At 38.1% G+C, this 21,234-nt stretch overlaps 1 protein-coding gene across 1 annotated transcript in view; it reads right to left on the reverse strand.

The window, feature by feature from the left end:
* Window positions 1–10,957: 10,957 nt before the first annotated feature.
* Sgcd (sarcoglycan delta) overlaps window positions 10,958–21,234 on the reverse strand; it is a 382,102-nt gene continuing 371,825 nt past the window's right edge. The window contains exons 7-8 of the mRNA XM_027427680.2: window positions 20,371–20,494; window positions 10,958–18,659 (exon numbers count right to left, since the gene is read on the reverse strand). Of these exons, the coding sequence (XP_027283481.1) occupies window positions 18,486–18,659; window positions 20,371–20,494 (298 nt within the window). The 3' untranslated portion in view covers window positions 10,958–18,485. The remainder of the gene's footprint in view (window positions 18,660–20,370; window positions 20,495–21,234) is intronic.

Consider the following 21,234-nt stretch of genomic DNA (forward strand, 5'->3'; position numbering starts at 1 on the left):
ATCGTGTCATCCTTGTAGGTCTCTGGAGATCTCCCTGGTTCCTGATCCCTTCTCGGGCCTACAGTGGCTCCCTCTGATATCGTATCTCTCATCTTGCTCTCTTGTCTCCACTCTTTCCACACATATCTGCTTGAATCATTTTGAGTCTCATTTTGGCTCAGTTTCCATGCTCTCAATACAATATAGACATCACACTTAGATTATGTACTCACTGGGCAATTAAATAAGATTATTTGAAAGGTTATTTGGGAATAAGAAAATTCAGTTTGAGAGAAGCAATATAAAAGTATAATAATCACTTTCCTTGTGTATAGGAAAAGATGGATGGTCAAGAGCAGGGAAGGTTATCACAGGGTCCCTAAGATAAGAGGGCATTAAGCAAGAGTAGAGGTTTTGAACAAAGGCTGGCATAAAGAACTTACCATGGTTACCAAGGACATTGGAGAGTGGGCCTCTTCTGTTTGTCTAATAAAATGTTTTTATAACAGAACCATGTTAGATTCTGTCTGAATCATGATAGATCTGTCAGAAGAAGGTAAATCAGCCATGCAAATTATAAACCATGTCAGCAATCTGTCTGGGGTGCTGTGAAATCATCAAAATGGAAAATGAAAAACAAGCGACTCTGACCGCCTTCATTTCATTGAGCAATTATTAGTGGATGGTACTCTGTGCGTTTCTGAGTTATGTGGATATCATGGGGGTTGGGAGGTGGAGCTGGAGATGTCCTGCAAGGAAATGGAGCTTGACAGGCCTCTAACAAAGCATAGCCCATGCTGGATTCAGACCATGCCAAGGGGAATTTTTGACAGTGGTGGGCTTTAAAATGAACAGTATCACTTGGGGTGCAAGGGCAAAAATTAAATTGGAGATTTGAGTCTCTTAGTGCAGGACAAAATAAAAAGGCTTAGATAGGGTGGTGAGAGTGTTAGGAACTCACATGGCTGGGGTCAGGTGTGGCACCACCCTCTATGAGGCTGTGTACTGTCTCCATGGCCCGTGGGGTGGGCATGATTTGATTGTGATTTCCAAGCCATTGACATGTGATGATTTAAGTCCATCCAGGTTGAGTAGTAGTCCTCCCAAATTCTTAGGACCACAAGTATTTTAGATTTAGTTAACGTTTAAAAACAATTAGGAGTATTTTTATACACATCCTGAGATATCTGGGAGATGAAATTCAAATGTAAACAAAAAATAATTTGTTTCATATGTGCCCTGTACACATAACCTACCAGTAATTTCATTCACTACTTATAATAACTTCTGGTATGTAGTAAAGATCTATGCTATGGAATTTTCCATGTGTGTGTCAAGAGAGACCTTTGGGAGGTACACATTACCACAAAGCATTTAAGTATTGCGAGCTATGATCTGTACCCATCCAGAAGGAATTAACAAAGCCCTCAGTGTTCTAGGAAGGAGGAAGACAGGCTCACCATGAGATCCTATCTCCCAAATGCACTCTATACAGTGTCCCAATGTGGTACACCTGAGTGCCTTTCCCTGTTTAAACAAGTGAGGCCTTGCAGCCTTGGACTTTAAATCTACAAATTGTGGGTTGCATACTATTCTTTTTGAAAACACCCAGCCACAGATGTTTTGCAATAGTAATGGAAGAATAAAAAAGGTGTGACTAATACAGAGACTAGTGTAGTTCATACACAGGTCTTTCTAAAATTAGAAATGCCGTTCTATGTCTATACCCTCTACTCTTTACTAAGCCTTTGCCCTGAGAGCCATAACTTGGCTGGAGAATACCTTTTTGGGTGGAGGCAGAAAGGTTAAAGAAAGATGAGCTAGTTGTGCCATATTATAGTGTGTAGGCTGACTATATCTTCTTCAGAATTTTTAGGACCTCACATGTTTTGGAATTAAAAATTAAGTACTTATTTACTTGGTATTATGGTAATTTAATAGAATAATTTTAATAATTCACTGCATAAAACAAATATTCATACCATAGGATCTTCTACTTATAGAATCATTTGTACTAAAAACATCCCTGATTTTAGAATAGTTAAGATTTTTGGATTAGGGATGCTCAGTTGTTATCAGTTATCTAGTTTCATTAAATGATAGAGTTAGACCACTGTAGTAATAGTCCATAGAACTTGAGGAGGGGGTCAATCATTGCTTGTTGGATTGTCTGTTATGTAGGACATTTTTGTATGTGTGAGAAACTTGTGTTTATCTTTTTCTGCTTAGTGGTTTTATTACAATATTTTTGAAATTATAATCACAGCATTGCCTCTTCCCTTCAAACACCCCTATGCAACCACCTTGCTCACGTTCAGATTCATTGTTTATTTTTTTAATTATTGTTGTTGTTGTTGTTGTGTGTGTGTGTGTGTGTGAGAGAGAGAGAGAGAGAGACAGAGAGAGAGAGAGAGAGAAAGAGAGAGAGGAAGAGAGTAACACAGAGAGACAGAGATACAAGAGGGAGACAGAGAGAGAGAGATCATGCAAAAGAGTATTCCAAAATACATAAATATAACCTACTCAGTCTGTATACTACTTTTATGTGTAATTCAGGATAGTCACTGGATAACCAATTGGAGAGCTCTTTCCTAAGGAAGACCATTTCTCCACTCTCACTATTCCCAAGTTTTCTGTAGTTCTTTGTAAGGAGTAAGGCCTTGAGCTTTAACATTTCCATGTTACCATGTCCCTTGGTGTAGTCCTTGTTGAGGTGGAATATATAAAAACATATTTTAATACAGAGGTGGATGTTTCATCACATGATGGAGGAGGAACAATGAACTACAACATTGTGGAGATAAGGGAAATAAATTGTGATATCTGAATATCAGGGGAGTATGGGATTAAGATATACTACTAAGCTTGTCCGAAACTCTGTAGAGTTGGAAAGTATAAAGTCAGGGCAGGAGAGGTGATTCAGTGGATAAAGAGCTTGTTGTATGTGAGGGCTGGTGTGCAGATTCCCAGCATTCACATAAAAGTTGTACAGGTGGAGTGGCTTCTTTGTAATCTTGGCACTCAGGAGGTGGAGACAGGTTAATCATTGAACAAGATGATGAGGTAGACTACCAAAATACATAGGTTTCAGGCTGAGTGAGACAGCCTGTGTCAGTAAATAAGGTGGCAAGCAAGTAAGGAAGACACCAGATGATCACCTCTGGCCTCCACATGCATGCACCTGTGCACATGGGACTGGACACAGCAAATCACCACACATGCAAACACACAGTCATGTTCAAGTATATCAGTCACACACATACAAATGCAATATATGTATATTTAAAAATTAATTTAGCAAAACCAAATAACCAACCAACTTGAAATACTGAGGATGGAGGAAATATATAACTCTAATGATAGTGGGTTAATTTGTAATCAGCTCTACAAGCCTTTGTCACAATGAATGGACAGCTATCCATGTCTACTTGTGATTAGAAGTTCCCTTGGTTCCTCCTTGTGTAATTTAAAAGACAGGAAGTCTTGGGCCATTCCTTACCTTGACTTTGCTAGAAATCCATTATGAGAGCCAATTGACTTCAACCTTGAGCACAAACAACTCTCTTGTGTGAATTGTTCTTAGATACAGCTCCATGTGAGACCTTTGCAACCACGATAGCAACTAGAACAATTTCAAATATCGTATTTTTTCCAAGGGATGCGTTATTCTCTGCACTCAGAAGTCTTTTCAAACTCGATCCATTGGTAGATTTGATTAAATAAACTGGAGTGGAAATTAAATACTTTAAAGATCAACTTAGAAACCATCTTTGTTCATCTGTTGTACAGAATTAATGGCTATTCTTAAGAGAGAAGAGACAGAAATAGTTATGCTTATATTACTTTAATGCTTTAAAATATTTTTTAAATAATCTTAAAAATGTGTGGTTTTTACACTTACAGTGTACTAAATGTGTATGTTCTCCAAAATTCACAGGTTGATATTGTTAGCCCCAATATGATGGAATTAGAAGGCAGAGAGAGCCTTGGAGATCAGATGCCAAGACAGAACCTCATAAACTAGATGCATACTTTTTAATTTTTATTAGAATGAACCCTAGAGGGATCCCTTGTCCTCCCTTTTTAGTGTGAGGATATAAGAAGTTGGTCATTTGAAACCTGGAGGAACGTCCTCACTAGAACCATTCTGGCATTCTGATCTCAGACTTAAGAATTGTGAGAAATAAGTTTCTGCTATTTATAAACAACACAGTTTGTGGTGTTTTGTTATGGCACTGACAATCAAAACATCATTAACTTTAAATGTAACCTCAATTTAAAGTCTCCTAAAGTTATACATGTGACATTCTGTGGCTCCAAAATTATTTTAACTTATCTTCCAATGATTGGATGTGACAGGATTTATGTACCCATTACTCCAATTGTTGAGATAAAAGGCAAATAGTAGACTATATTTCTTTATCAAAATACAATAAGTAATTTGTGGTCTATAAATTTTGTTTCTTAAAGATTATGTTATAAAACACATTGATTCTGTGTTGTAGAAAGAGCAGATTATATTCTTATTTTGAAAAAGTTTTATTTAACAAATACTGTAGATACAAGAATGATAAAAATATCCACAGCATTTTCACTCAAATCGTTTTGCTTATCTTTCAGTTTCTGTAGAAATCTTGACTATTGTGTATACCTCACATTTGCCATAAAGTGTTGCCATATTGAGATAAAAATCTTGCAGGCTTTGGAACGCCTATTTGATAGTCCATGAACTTGAAACACCATTGTCTAGTTAATATCTCCTTCAAGGTCAGGTAGCATTGTGAATTTTTTTTTCATCTCTGAGTTCTACTGTTGTGCACAGGGCTTTAAGAACCTCGTTTTACTATTTAAATATTGTTGGCAGGGTGAATTTTGAAAATAGGTTTGCTGGACCAAAGGCTATGAATATTTTTATGATTTTTCTGACAGAACACACCAGTGCCTTCTGCCAGTGCACAGATGTGCACCTTCTCCATCCTTCTGCCATCAGAGAACAGGTGTGCATCTGCCTCTTATCTTGACAGAAAAAATGGGAAATCTCCTAGCATGGAAGGAGTTATCTGTGATCTTAGCGCACAGTTGTAGGATTGCCCTCCACACATTTCTTAATTCTGTTGAGAAATATTTCTTGTAAATGTCATAATAATATGTACTTTACTGTTTTCTTCAGGATTAAGTAATATAATGTAAATTTATTTTTTCAACATGACCCCCAATTTAACAGTCACTAGTCAACCAGTCTGATAGAAAAACGAAAGATTAAGACATCAGTTTTCTGTAAGACTATGCCTACCTTGATTCTTAATATTGATTGTCAATTTGACAGGATCTAGAATCTCCTAGAAGATAAGCCTCCAAATACCTGTTGTGGGATTCTCTAGATTAGGTTAGCCCTACAGACAAGTCTGTTCGGGATTATCATGAGTGAGCCAGTTGATGTGGGAAGACTCACGTTTCTGAAAGTAGCACTAGTCCGTGGGCCAGGTTCCTGGACTGAACAAAACAAACAAACAAACAAAAAACCAAAAATCCCCAAACACCCAGAAAAGGTGGTGTAAGATGAGCATTGACAGTCACCAGTCTGCTTCCTGACTACAGCGTGATCACCTGTTGACACTGACTCCCTTGCCATGTGTTCTAGTACCTTTGAATTGTGATCCAATATCAACCCTTTCTGTATGTTGCTTTTGTCAGGGATTTTGTTAACAGCAACAAGACATTATCAAAACCATGTTTCCCTATGGTTTTGTAATGAATTTAACTACATTTTCAATAGCATATATATTAAATATGTATGCAATATATTGTATTTTAAATCATTTCACATCTCAAAATTCAGATTGCATCATACAGTGAATACTACTACTATTTTTTTTTACATAAATCTCATGTAACCCAGGCTATCCTTAAACCTCACTATAAAGCCAGAATGGCCTTGAACTCCTGACCCTTCTGTTTGTAACTCCCAAATTTTGAGATTACAGTTGTATACCACTATGCCTGAATTTACACTGAATATTTAATGTGATGGCATATTCTTATTTTGTTTGGAAAATGTTCATTAATTCTGTTACAGCTGCTAATGTCTTAGTGTGGAGGAAAATGAATACTTTCATTTATGTAAATTATATATAATTATTACCCCTATTGCATATTTATGTATTAATATCTTGAGGGTTTTATTACTAACCTATATGAGTACCTTCAAACTTATAAAATTTAATAATCTGTTATATGTATTGATATTATTATTTTAAAAAAGATTTATTTGTAATTGTATTTGTGTGGGACTGTGCACATGTGAGTGTAGTGCAGGAGAGACCAGAGGCATTGGATCTCCTGCAGCTGGAGTAACCACCTGACTTGGTTTTTGGAATCAAATTCAGGTCCTCCGAATGAACAGCATATTCTTTTAAATTGTGAAGCATCTCTCCTGCCTTATTGTTTGTTCATGTGTGTGCGTGCATGCGTGTGTGCGTGTGCGTGTGCGTGTTTATAGTCGAACTTCTCCTGTACATGACAGTGGGCTGAGGGAAGAAGGAACTTGAGAATTACATATGCTATTTGGATGTGGTAGCATAGGCTCCTCCTTACAGCACATGGGGGACTGAGGCTGGAGTATAAATAAGTTTGAGGCTGGTCTGGGTCATAAAGCAACTATCTTTAAAAAAAATCCCCAAAAAACTCCTCAACCCCCCCCCCCGCCCCAAACTAAACAAAATGAGTACTTGAGTAGCCTAGTTTTCTCCTTACAGATTGTGGGTTAGATGATTGTCTAGCCTATTATTTTGTCTTTTCTTCCAGGCTGTGTTGTAACTGTGCATTTTAGATCTTCATGCATCCAGCAGGCTAGGCTCTGATTTTCCTGAAGCAAGGGGTGTGTGTTATACACAAGAGCATAAAGACTCTGTAGATACCAGATAACAGAGTGTTCTTACGTCTGGACCACTGGAGATAATTTAAGGTGTGAACCTTGAAGCCTTTGGCCTTCAACCAATAATTGGCTGATCAGTTTTCCAAATATCAGTCTCATGATCTTTACATTTTCTCTTGGGTTGTGCTGATAATCTAGCTGTTTACCCAGCATCCATTATTTCATATCTGTGGCAATTTCACTATTGTGGTTGCCTATTGCAACCTCAGTGAGTGCAGAAATGTACATACACATCTTGAAAATGTTATCTTCATTATGGCTGTTTTATAGTTTTAAATAACTGTTAGGTTTTTGTCTAGAATCTATTGTTTATCTTCACTATTTGTTTTCCATTTTAATTTGCCTGAACATTATATATATATATATATATATATAATATATATATATATATATATTTCTTAGAACAAATTGCCTGTTGGGTAGAATGTTAAACATGTAAATAAATAAACTTGAGGGAAAGCAAGAAAAACTACATCATTTTTTCCTCTTTACAACTAAAGGTTGGTTTCTTCATTTTATTTTTCTTTGAAAACAGTGTATTTTTCTTAGCATAAGAAAAAGGCACATTCTATTCTTTCACACAAAGGTTTATGTATGTCTGGACACATGCCTATTATACTTAATAGGTATTGTATTTATATAGCAAAGAATATCAGAGTTGGCAGAGTCTTGATTCTACTTGAGAATCACTTTACAGCTGCTTGAGAAGCAAGCACTTAATGTTTGGTGAATTTTTAAAGTTCTATATCTCACTGAGATTTTCAATTTTTTCATATAATAAAGTAACATAACTTCTAATTTCATGTTTGTGCTTTTAAATGTTTTAAATATTTACTAGAAGTATTGTCTCTTTTAGATTTTTGGTTTTGGTTCTTTTAGACATAAAAGTTTAGGACCCCTTCTTTTAGCCTTACTGTTTATTTTTGTTACTGTGTTGATGGTTTTGGAATCTTATGGTGAATGCTTTTATCATCTCTCTACTGACAAGTTAAAACCCTTTTATACTTCAGAAGACTTTCCATTCGTATAATTTATAGTGTGTTCTTAAATTTTTATTTTTGAAACAACATTTCGCTATGTAGCAGTGGCAGACCTGAAGTCAGAGATTCACCTGTCTCTATCTCCTGGGTGCTGGGACTAAAGACTCACGCCACCTCATCCAAAGATTTGTTGTATTTAAAAATTAACATTTCTTACATAGGCTGGTTCCTTTCTCAAATCATGGACTCGATAACAGAATATGTTCACTTTAAATTTCAGGGATCTCGTTAATGTAGAACACATGATCTATTTATCTTTCTGTTTTGAGAGAATGTAGCTGGAAAAGTTTAACATTTGCAGTTTGATGTTCTTATGGAGCCTCTGTGTATATGTATGTATGTGTTTGTATATATGTGTATTGGTGTTTTGTAATTTGTAACTTTGTAGAAGCTACATGATAGAGTGATAATAGTCTCCTCCCATAGTTATATTTTATTTTTCTTCTTGTTCTTATTTTTCATGGTTTTATACTTTTGTTTATTGATCATTTATTTGCTTCATCATGTACAGTCAATGAGGTGGGGCATATTGCTTTTGGATCTCTCCTCAAATGACATTAAAATATACATAGCTTACTTTTAAATATTAATTTTAATTCCAATTTTACTGGTAATTTTTTGCATATCATATTTTAAAATACAACTCTTAACATGGCCTCATAATAGATGAGGACTGATTAGTTAGGGTTATAACATGTTCCTTTGATAACTACTATCTGAAACTTTGTTACTTCCTAATGCTTGTCTCCTACTGGAACAGACCATCATTTGCAAGATTATATAATCACATTTTAAATTATAACATGTTATCTTGATATTTTAAAAGTATTCCTAATTATGCCTAATTGTTTGTGCCAAGGAGACTCAATAGCTCATCTGTTAACCTCCTTTTGAAGAGTAATGGAGATATTGGGGGCAGCAAATTGATCCTCAATTGCTGCCAAGTGTTTAGTACTGTTGAAAGTCATTAAAACTTGGCAAACATAAACTAAAATTAACTTGTCATTGTCCTTAACTGGAGATGCCAATTCCTGTGTGATACTCACAGCTTCTTTTGAAATGTGTTTATTACTCTATGCACAGACCCCACTCCTACCCCTTTATTTTGGCTTTTAGGCTCAAGGAGGATGCCCCATTACACAATCTAATATGGTGGGGTCAAGCTACAAAGAAATCGAGCAGTTGCTGATTTGTATCTGTTTGCTCCTTTGAAAAATCCCCATTTTCCTCTAAAGCTTCTTGATTTCTGCATATGCTCTTTAATTTGTATCTATAATGAGGCCTATAGTTTGATTTATCAGTATTTGCCTGCATTTCTCCTCCTTGAGTGCTTCTTTATCTTTTTAAACTAAGATTACACTTTTCTTTTTCACCACATATTTTAGCTGGCAACTTAATTACCTTTGATGTAGATTGCTTAAAAAAAAAAAGAAACAAAACAACTCCATCTTTATAAATAGATCGCACCCTGCATTGCAACAAGACTTTTAGAATATAGTCCTTTGCTTTGAAGATTCTGTCCCTTCAGCACTATTGGGAGTCAGCAGGTAAATTTAATGAGAGGTAGCCTTGGACGAAAATACAATTGTAAATGGGAATTACTTTGTCATATACAGGACATGCAAAATATGTGGTGAATTTTTCTATAAAAGGAAATTATCTACCTTATAATTGTGAGGATTGATTTAGGTATGTGTTCAAGTTTTTAAACTTTAAAACTGAATGCAAATATTCTAAGGTTTCAGATAGATAAATAGGTAAGAGCTTAGTAAAATGCAGTATTATGACATAAAGTCAATTAATGGTGGAATTAAGGGTTAATGATGAGGACCATAGAGAGATGACACATGAGATTGGAAAGCATGGTATTCTGGGGTGGGTGGTGCTAGGTGGTTGGTGTTCTAGGTAGATGGAGTAGATAGTATGCATAGCAACTTGTCACTGTGGAAGGAAAGAAGGATCAAATGCTAAAAATGAAGGACTGAGTATGATGAGTAGGTCAAGGAGACTCTACCTTCCATGCTACATGCTCTCACTGTGCTCCATATAGCAGTGTGCTGGACTATTCTTTGAAAAAAGATAAAAAGTGACTTGCCCAGGGTTGAGTGCCTGACTCTATAGTCTTACAAAGGATGCTGCTTGAAGGGGTCTCCTCAGTAGGGGGTGACTTCTTCAAAGACTTGGTGAGTGGGGTGGTGAGTTCCTTCTGTCAAAGTTCATATGGGTGACTTGAAGATTCATTAAGAATAGCATTTTCCTGACATGTCCCAAATCATTTTGGGACTCTCACATTGCAGGCCATGCTTACCTTAAATTAACCTCTCTTTTCATAAGATAGTCCATGTGAGTAACTTCCCAAGAGCCAACATGTTTTAGCTAACATGTAAGAACATTGATCAACGCAATGTAGAAGAGAGATTAGTCTGGACTTCCATTAGCTATGAGAGAGGAGCTCTCTGAAGAAGTGGACAAGGTACTTTCCTTCTTACCAATCATTATTTTTTATTAATATATTTTACAAGACTGCAGTTGAAATAATATTAAATACAAATTTGTTTTTATACAGAAAGTGTAATAAAGTTAAAATAGTTCCTTGTAATTCATAGCATTATTGCAATGCTTACAAAATTTTTGCATAGAGTGTGCAAGGATTGATGTTATTTAAAAGAAAATTAAAACACTCTTCTCACATCACACCAAACCCAGAGGAAAAACAAAACAAAATAAAACAAAACCTAAAATAACACAAAAGCCAAATTCAGATGGGGTTCCTTTTCCAAAGTTCATAATCACCAAACAAATTGACTTCTGTGCCAACATCTATAACCTTATCTTTTCTGGTAGAGCCCCAGAGTGTCACCTCCAAAGGGTATTCAGCCCTATCATGATGAATGTTCTACTTTCCTATCTAAAGCGTGGCAACTTCAGTATGTTTCTGTGGCTTTGTGGCCTCTCAGAGAGATGAGAAAATTTATCCCACTTCTTCATGAAAATATCAGACAGAAATTGCTTTTGTGTTACTCTAGTATATGTATCCAATAAGTTCCCTTTACTTTGATACAACTTCCAATCTTTTCCAGAGCTTTTGTGAGGATGGTGACATAAGATGTGTCAAAGGTGCCCATACATGATTTGCCATTTGGAAATTAACACCATTGGAAGGGAAATCCCTGACTGACCCAACTGGAGGGTCTTTAACAGTTCTAGTGGATTCCTTTCTAAGGTTGTATGAGAGGTGGAACCACACAAGCTGTAGCTCTGGGGATGAATTTAAGTGTATCCAGACCCTCCACTGCCATGAGAAGGATGCACATAGGAGCACAAGGGACCCATCTCATAGCATCTCTAAGCTCTGGGAGGGTCAGGCTGACAGCAAGACTTTCACAAGGGTATAGTAGGGTGTAATCTGTTCAGACAGACATTGGCTGAGTCAGTTTTTCAAAAAAGATCTTGTCTATTCACTCTTATGAACCAAATTCCAATTCTGCATTCATAAGGTGCCAACATTCCAAGTTACCCAGTTATAATGAGCTGTAGATTGTTCTCAGTCCTGATTTTTAGTTGAAATTCCTATAGGCTTAGGGCTGAGTGTGGGACACCAATATAAAAGAGATGCCCTGGTTAAGGTATAGAATGGCTCTCATTTCCAACTCAGGAGAATTGGTGGTGATGGCCTAAAAGCTCTATTGTGAAGAATTCTGCACCTTGGGAGGGATATGGCCCTTTAGTGATAGTTGATAAGGGTTGGGGACTAAGCCACTACAGAGTCATAGTGGCTTGCTCCAGGTGGTGTTGAATGCTTAAGGTTAATTGAGTCCTAGGTGATTCTCAGTGATAGAGATTGAGCCCCGATTTATTTGATGATTTTATTTCACTAGAAGTAAAGGGAGAGAAGAAAGCCTAATAGTGTCAAAGATCTCACATAAAATACGACAGTTGATTTTTGGAAGGAGGTGTAGAAGAAGGAAATAATATATAGTGGGAACACAGCATTGTTCATCCATACAAATGCATTACCAAGCATTCAAATTTTCTCCTACATATGAGGCTGACAGCTGAGATATCTTCCAGTCATAAGGACTAGGAGTCTAAATTAAGAATCATACCCAGAACAAAACAGTTGGTTGGTTTTGTTGCTATTGTTCTAGATTCTGTAATTCAGTCAGGCCTTCTATATCTCCACTCCACATATCCACACTTTACTATTGTATGGAACCCTGAGAAGAAACTACAGAAAACAAAGATGTGAAAGTTCTGTAGCCTCATTTTTCTAGAAGGTCTAATCTAAAACCTAGGAGGGGCACACTCCCCACCAACTTGAAAACTAATTCAAATGTTAGTGAACTGCCCAGGGATGAGCCCAGGGAACTGCCCACACTCTGGGCTGGTCGTTTTATAGATACTGAGTTTGAGTAAGTTTCTTAGTCTCTGCAAGTCCCAATTTCCATATCGATAAACTGGAACCTTGTTGGGAGCTCAACTCCAAAGCACTGTTCTGAGGAAGAAATAAATGGATGCAGATAAAGCATTGAGCATGGTGCCCAGTGCAGAGGTCAATGAATATTAACACACAATTCTAGTAACGATTGGAAAGTAGAGTCTAGTTCTTTTCATATCTTAGGGTAGGCTGTGGATCCAAGAAAACCTCTTGTTTATGCATGAGTTTTGAGGACATGGCTCTTTTTATGGCAAAATTTTATAGCTTTTTCGCTCCCTGTTCAGAAAGCAAATAACCCTGGCCCTCAAGATCATAGAATCTCCTGACTCAGGTTAATGTGAATATTGAACACCTATGTCTTCCCTGTTGACCAATGCCATCTTTCAGTCCTCAGACAACCCATTGTTTTACCACTCTCAGCCGGGATGGAGTCTTTTCCTTTATGAAATCTGACCTATCTCTGCTTCCAGTGAAAGAAGCCCTAGATAAAAGTTGGCTTTGAAGACATTCTGGGTATGTGGGGAAGATTTTTTTTTTATCTTAAACATGAGTTTTCTTTCTGGTTTTCCCAGCAAGGGCAGCTTCAAGTTTGTTGTATTTACTGAGGAAGCAAAAGCCACATACTTGCCAGTGAGGATGGCAACGAGTGTGGCTTTTGGCTGAGATCTCTGGCTTCCTAGTAGGACAGGTAGATTGGGACTCTAAAGCTACTTCTTGCCTGTGGCAACGGTTCCTTTGATCTACTCCCATTTGTAGCCCCAAGGGTGTCCTGATTCTGCCTGTTGCTGGGTTTAAGTTAAGGGGCAGCAGTTGGCATTGCTGTTGCTATATACTTGCAACTCTTTATGGATGGGCCTGTTGGCATCATTAATGGGTTGTGACATAACCCTCCCTACTGCATCAAATCCCCATGGCATTCTCTCTTCCTCAAAGGAATATAATGATGTCTTACTCTGTGCATTTCCACAAAAGCAAGATGGGGGAGGGTGGGGCCAAATAACCTTTGTGAGCCTGGGTGCCCCCAGGAGAGTTTCTTGTGCTCCAACTATACTCAGAAAGAGGACCTCCCTTGGGTAATTATTTTCCCTTTGCCATTCAGACCTACCTTGACAAGTTTCAAGGACTCCATTATGAAGAAAGCTTTTAAGACTCAGAGAAATCACATTGCTTTAGAAAGTGCTAATGCCTACGGTGCATTGTGCTGCCTGGAGCAGCAGGCTTGGGGCTGCTTTATCACTGATCAGTGGTTTGGTTTTGTGAATGGGAAATTCAGAAGCAACTGTACAATTTAAAATTCCGATTACCACAGACAAAGAGATACATCTGACATCCTGGTGCAGTAAGCTTCGGCTATTTTAATGGAAATATGTTGGAACTAGGGAAGCCTTCCTCCAAGGAAAATGATGAAAAACTGCAAGAGAGACATTTTATCTTTGAGATAAAAGGCCTGTTTTCTAAGGTTGTTTCTTTCATTAGAACTGTCCCGCAACCTGCCTGCTACTGGTGCTCCATGCAAAATGTATCATTCAAGGAACTGATTCTTTATCATCTTTGTACTTAAGACTTCCTAAGGTGTATAGTGTGGGAGGCAGGTCTGGTTTTGTCTTACAACTTACATAAATGACATTTTCATCTTTTATTGATCGTTAATAAAGGATCAGGTACTTAAAAATGGGTCAGTTCAACCCCTTGGCCCCAAACATTAATGCTGTCTTTTGTTCAAAATAAATAAAACCAGGGTACTCTCATTGGTCTGCCAACTTGGTCCTTCAGATATATTCATGTGGAAGGCAGAGGGCTTTTCTGTAGTGATGTAGATTAAGGACCCAAAATGGTAGACATTCTCTAAGGTAAATACTCACACCCACAAAGCTTCATTTATAATGATGGTGAGTTAAGAACAGCAAGTACAACATCACTATCAGCAAAGGGGAAGATCTACTATAGCAACTGGTCTTAACACACAGAAGCAGAGGTACATGAATACAAAACATGTCCCCCACTCCAAAGGAGCAAAGAAAAGACTCAGATTCCAAAGAGCAAAAGTAAACTGTCATTTATCTGGACATTTCTAGAAATGGCTCCATGGAAAATATTTCACTGTTTATTCCTACATATACAAAAAATGTTATTGTTTTGCATCCTTCCAATTATTCTGGGGCTATAAGAACAGTGGCTACCTTGGACATATGAGTAACAGAGCTCACATAAGGTCAAGAGTATTCTCTGGAGGACCTAGGTGTGGAAGTCTCTCTGGCACATGGGAAGATGCAGTCTTGGTGGGTGTAGATAGACTAAGTATTTTTAGGGAAAAGACTGTGAATCAAGATCACACTAGTTGGCTCACTTCTGGTCAAGCATCACTGACCTGAGAAACACCTATGAAAGCCCTCCTGCAAAGAGTGAGAGGAACACAGCTTCCTTATTCTCAAGCTTCTTTCCATTCCAGTTTCTCAGTTAGCCCAAGTCCTCTGAGCTGACTTCTCTCTTAGCTATGTCCTTCTTCAAATCTCAGCCAAGTTTTATATCCCCAATGTCCCACGATAACACAGGTTACTCCTTGTTCCTGAGAAATCTGCCTTCTGTTCCACTATGCCTAACACATTCTACAAGTGACCTATAGCTCAGGGGTCAGCAAATGTTTTCTATAAATGGCTGCATAACCATAATGTTGTGTTGCTGGCCATGCAGTCAATGGTGGAGGTAAAGGGTGACATGGCTCATAGGACATGTAAATGGCTGTGGTTTTGGACTCAGGCTTGGTCTCCAGTTGCTAGTTTATTGGCCCTTTTTTAGGGTCAACCCTCAAGTAATCTTTGGTCTATGGTTTGTGGATGGATGCGCAGTGCTATTTGTCTAGAGAGAGAATGGCCTGAAGGAAGTTAAAAACCAGTTTTAGTCTGTAAGTGCTGTCCCTTAGTCATGTAACAAATATGAAACCACACACTAAGTTTCTACCTAGATAGATGCCACCGGAGCTCTTCAAAACCTATGTCATCTTAAGGCAGTCCCTCCAAATGAAACTCTGAGGATTTGCCAAACAGACATGCTGAACAGAACTAAATGATAAATGTATCTGGAGATCACATTTTGATATGTAAAATGTTTTCTGAAAAACATTAGCATACCAGAAGTTCTAGGAGGATGGAGAATCATTTGAATACTGTTGTTCCACCAGCTGCTTAAGAGACACAGGGGTGTGATTGTCTAGAAGATACTATATAGAAAGATTCTCATTTTCAAAATGTAAGGGTCAAAAGACATTAATATAAATGCTGATCCCCTCTACAGAAATCTGTGAAAGTGTCTCTCATGACTATGGAGAAATATTTCTTGTTGAAGAGCATTGGGTGGGTAGATGGGGGAATTCCTTGACAACTAGGGATGCATTTCACCAGTTTTTAGTCTGAACTGAAATATGTAATCTTCTCAGGCCAGAGATCCTCTGTATTTATTACCTGATGTCCTTTAACAAAATCGAAAACCAGAATTAATCAGAATTTTGTATCACGTATTCCTCCAGAGATTTCTCCATTTATATCCCCAACTGCTATTAATTTTATTGTGTGTCTGTGTGATTTGCTTGTTATAGGATTCATTTTTGCATGTGTGGCCATATGTTTTTTTAATTGTCATAAAATTCCCAAGGAGTATGACTTTTATGCCACAATTGGAAATAAAATCAGAAGAGATGCAGGAAACTTTGTTTTTCTCCTTATTGATAGACAATGGATCTGAGACGGTTAAATGTAATGGCAGTTTGTCTGCTTAAATGAGATGAGACACTCCCTCCACCCACTCCCAAACAACCCTGTCTTCTTTATATACTTAGCCACAAGGGAATTCAGAGTTATTGTGTATCTGAAGGATATGGGGTAGGGGCTTCTAAAAGCTAAGAAGGGCATTTTTTTTGTGACTTGAAAATAATACCTGTGTGTGATACAAAAGGGCCTATAAGAGGTTCAGTACCCTGGAACCTTGTATAGGATATCTTTGTAAATTCCATGCTGCAAATGGAGCAATTTTAAGCTTCTTCCCTAAGATGGACCCACCCAGTGCCTCTGCATAAGATAGACAGAGAGGGTGAGGGAATCCAGGCCTGGCCTGGAAGCCAGAAGTCCAAGTCATGAGTCAGGTTAAGAGTCCCTGTGTTGTGGCAACAAGCAACCAAGGAGTACATTCCATATGTGCAAACCTCAGCCTGTTGCTTGAGTGTCATATCAGAAATAGCAAATCTCTTTTTTTGTTTCCTATAATAAACTGTTCAGCTTGTGGAGTAAGAAAAAAAAATTAGAACCCTGTGGAGAACAAAAACAGAAATAAGGGCCACTCAGGCCTACAAATACAACTTCATTCAAGATTGTAGGGCTGCTGCTTTGCCTAGTAGCATCAAGGATGATCTAAGCCAGTTATACCTCCATTCTGGGCTCCTCAGAGTCCAAATGTGGAAATCACTTGGTTTGTCTACCAGTTTCTGATGCCCAGTCATGTCTAAACCATTTCCCTCCAACCACCCAAAATAAACTACAGGTAACAAGATAAATAGGATGTGCTTCTCCTTGCTGAGTGCATTGGCTTAAGGCATAGGCACATTTCCCCCTCTTTGAACAGAGATGGTATAATCCCCTGTCCCAGCACAAGAGCTGGCCAGGGTGACCCTGGGGCATGGCAATGAAGGTGGGGTGATAAGAGGTAGCTGATGGCGGGAATTAAGAGACTATTTCTGTATGTGGGGGTTGGGTGCTGCTGAGCCCAGGGGACACAGTGATTCTGATGAGGACACATGACTTTGTCTATATTGTCATGAATAATTCTGGCAGCATGTAGTGTCTTAGGTCTGTGATTCCTAAAAACACAACAGTGAGTTCGGGAATATGAATACCCCAGCACTGACAAAATATATAAGAGCAAAGCAAGAGAGATTGTGCAAGCCCTTGAAAACCTGACATGTCTCTAAATGGCCCATCCATTTCAGGAAACTTGTGAAAATTAGTTAGCTTCCCTATGGTACTCTTAGATTTCCATCTTAAAGTAACTTCTCTTGGGATCTGGGGCTCACTCTTTGAGATTCAGATTGATTTAGTGATTTTGAGTCTGTTGGATAGAGTCAAAAGTGAGACTCTAAAAGCTTGGGAGACAGTTTTTCCCTTAAATGAGATGTCTCAGCCATGTATCTTTGTCTGTCAGGCCACTGAATGGCTTCTAGCCCATGGTGGAAGAGCTGGTATCCTCTTCTATGCTGATTCAGAGCACTTACTCATTGATTGTGGGACAATATGCGAGTTTAAAGGAAGTAGAAGTTACGTGAGTGACTTACATTCTTTCAGAATTCAACCTCCCTGCCCCTATTCATTTAGCCACACAACTCCTAGTATGTTGATCTACAAAGGTAGGGTGGCTATTTTGATTTCTTGTGACTTATTTCTATGGGTATACCCTATCTTTACCTTGAAGAGGAGAACTTGACCAGCTTGACTGAAGCTAAGAAAGGGAAACTGTAGGGGATCAAATGTCTATGTTTTTAAGACAGTTTCACTATGTAACCCAGGCTGGCCTCCATTACCACAACTTGCCTGATGTTGTGATTACATATGGATTAAATGCTTATCTTTTATACTAATATATCATTGCTTGAGAGTGACCCAAAGATTCCCGCCATCATTGCCTCTGACGACTCTAAGAGAGAAGCTAGGGGATTACTTGAAAATATCAATGGATATTCTGTAAGTGCTCAATTCATTGTGTGATTTGAAATTGCCCGGGGAATGCTGAGCCAGTGCTTAGATTCTGTCATGTGGGTGGTGGTGATGGGGTGGAAAAATGACAATGAATGATGTCACAGGGTCACCCATGGTTCCTTTTGTACTGAAACCTCATTTTATACAGAGGATATATATATATTTATTTATATATATTTATATATATTTATACCCACTCATACACACAACCCACTCATACACATACTCATACACACACACAAACACACAAGGTCTTTGATAGGCTTTCTGTGTTCTAGTAAAAATAACTGGCAGCCAGTGTCTCAAGCCAAAAAGGGCCTCGATGCTGCCAACAATTGTCCACTGTGGATAGTCCTTCAAAGGCAGACACTTGTGTTTATCTGACAAGTGGAACCAGTTCCTGCCTGGGAGAGGAATAACCTCCCATTGGCACAGACGCAGACCTCGAAGACCTTCTGCCTCGTTCCTGTGGGTGTGTAGGATCCACGAGGCAGTCTAGGTAGTTTGATTTTTGCAGCATCTAACTTAATCTAGAGAGAGAAAATAGAAAAGAACATCAGTGAGAGGCTGCCATGTGCATTCTTGAAACTCAGAAACACCTGAATATTCCATTCCATTTACATCTCACAGTACTGACTGTGGGCTGAGCAATGTCTGTAGTGGGGATGAGACAGCCTATATTGGGGTTGGAGAGATGGCTCAGTGGTTAAGAGCACTGGCTATTCTTCCAGAGATCCTGAGTTCAAATTCCAGTAATCACAATCATCTATTGTGGGATCAGATGCCCTCTTCTGGCATAAAGTTGACAGAGCACTCATAAACGTAAAATAAATAAATAAATAAATAAATAAATAAATAAATAAATAAATAAGAGTTTCTGATCTCTCTCTCTCACACACCTATAATCTAGCACGGTTATGCCTTATTGGTTGATGTCAGCATTTTGCAAAAGTGTGATATGCCGAATAAGAATAACATCATAGATTCAAATAAATGTGGGAATGACACAGTAAAGAGTTCACTACTATAGGGCAATCATGCGCGTGGCCAATAAGAAGTTCCCAGAAGACAGTAGAATATATAGCATTTTTCATGTTTTAAAAGATCAGTGAGCTTTCCTCTTGCTTTCTTTTTCTAATGATGGCATTAATATTCAACAGAATGTACTTTGAGAAGGCTGGACATACAAAAAAAAATAAGCTTCGGTGAAAGTTGTCATTAGGTTTTTGATTGTAACTGCCTCCCCCAGAGGTCAAGTTTGAGTGGCTTTGAACTGCCTATATGAGTCACTGTTTTTATGAGAGTGGCTTGCAGTTCATGGCTATTTGAAGAGGTAGTTGTTATAATGGAAGTTACCATCAACAAATTCTTTTAAAACAATAACAACAACAACAACAAAAACCAAATGTCTAACTAGACCAAACATTTTTTTTTTAAAGATCCCACTGAATGGATATAATTATGCAAGAGAGCTAGGTACCCTCTAAGTAGATATGCAAGGTGTAGTAGTGTTTTATCTTTAAAAGTCAGGCTGCCCTTTTATTTTCATTCTTAAATGAAACAGTTCACCTATGAACACTTAAAAAAATCTCTTTTTAATCTGCAGTCAAATTAGACGTTTGCTGCTAGGAGAACTTGGCTTAAAAATACAAGTGGCATTTGTGTTCCATGGCTGGGGCTGTGTTGGGGTAAGGAGAGTCAACAACAATTTAATCTACTTGACGTTGTTGGGTTCTGGCTTGTTTTGACTCGGGGTAGTGCTTAGACCCAACTTCCCATTCTCAAGGAGAATCCAGGCACACAACATAAAATATCTACATATGAATTAGGTTCATTTTCAGTCATATGAGTCTAATATAAAACTTAATTATGTATGGGGGCAAACAAAATCTTATTTTAAGAGTATGAGAAAAAGGTAGATGGACAGAGAGAGAAAGAGAGAGAGAGAGAGAGAGAGAGAGAGAGAGAGAGAGAGAGAGAGAATTTGGAAACAGTGCTCATTTTTCACAGTCGTGTGATTTTGTACTTGTGACACATACCCAGCATTATCCTGGCACATTACAAATAATGCATCATAACTTTTATTTGCTATGGGTTTGGCTTATAATCATCCTATTCAACTATTTTGTGTACTCCTTGGGTTGATACTGTGTAAGATTAATCTCAGTGCAAACCAACCTAGGGGAAAGGTTGACCCCTCAGGCCAGTGAACTCCCAATTTCTTTCCTTCCCACTCCTTACCTCCCCATCCTTGGACTCCAGTCTCAGCTCACTTCTGCAGGTGGCTTCCATATTGCCGGCTTCTGCATTTATTTCTACCCCTTTCGGGGCTTCCATCACTAGAGATCGGGTTGGGGACTCCAACCTGAAATACAATACATAGATTGAAGATCCTTTTCCCTGCTTAGGAATTTTAGGAGGCAGATGCTCATGGCATTGGATCTAATTTGTCTAGATTTTGCTTTACAAACATACATGTCTGTGACAGGATAGTGTCAGGGTTCTAGGCTTATCTCCTCCACATTTCACAAAGCTTGTTAGGAAGGTATTCTAGGGTAATAGCCTTATTTTATACCTGATGATTGTTTTTTATTAAAATTAACCATATTTACCTATATCTCTCATTCTCCATAATAATTATTTTTAAAAGTAAGGGTATTCTAGCACCTAGCTTTCTAGAATGTTTTCACTCTGCCATATTGTCTGGATCTTATGAAGGCACAATCAGAGCAAAGTTAAGAAAATAGACCGAGGTGGCTTAGAGGTTAAGAGTGCTCTAGGGGTATTCGATGCCCTCTACTGGCCTCCTCCATCAGCTGTATGCACAATGAAAAATAAGATCATTTAAAACAAGAAAATAGATCTGAGTCAGACAGTCTTAAAATCAATCCATGAGGTGCCCCCTAATGTTACCTTTTGCACATGTACATACAACTCCTACCCTAAACATACACACACAATTAAAAATTAGATCATGTAAAATAAGAAAATAGATCTAATAGTCAGACATTCTTAAAAATCAAGCCATGAAGTGTCCCCTAATGTTACCTTTTAAGTTTAAATTGCTGTGATTAAGAGATCTATAAAGCAAAACTGCCTCTAACC

The sequence above is a fragment of the Cricetulus griseus genome, chromosome 7 (assembly GCF_003668045.3).
Source record: "Cricetulus griseus strain 17A/GY chromosome 7, alternate assembly CriGri-PICRH-1.0, whole genome shotgun sequence".
Classification (NCBI taxonomy): Eukaryota; Metazoa; Chordata; class Mammalia; order Rodentia; family Cricetidae; genus Cricetulus; species Cricetulus griseus.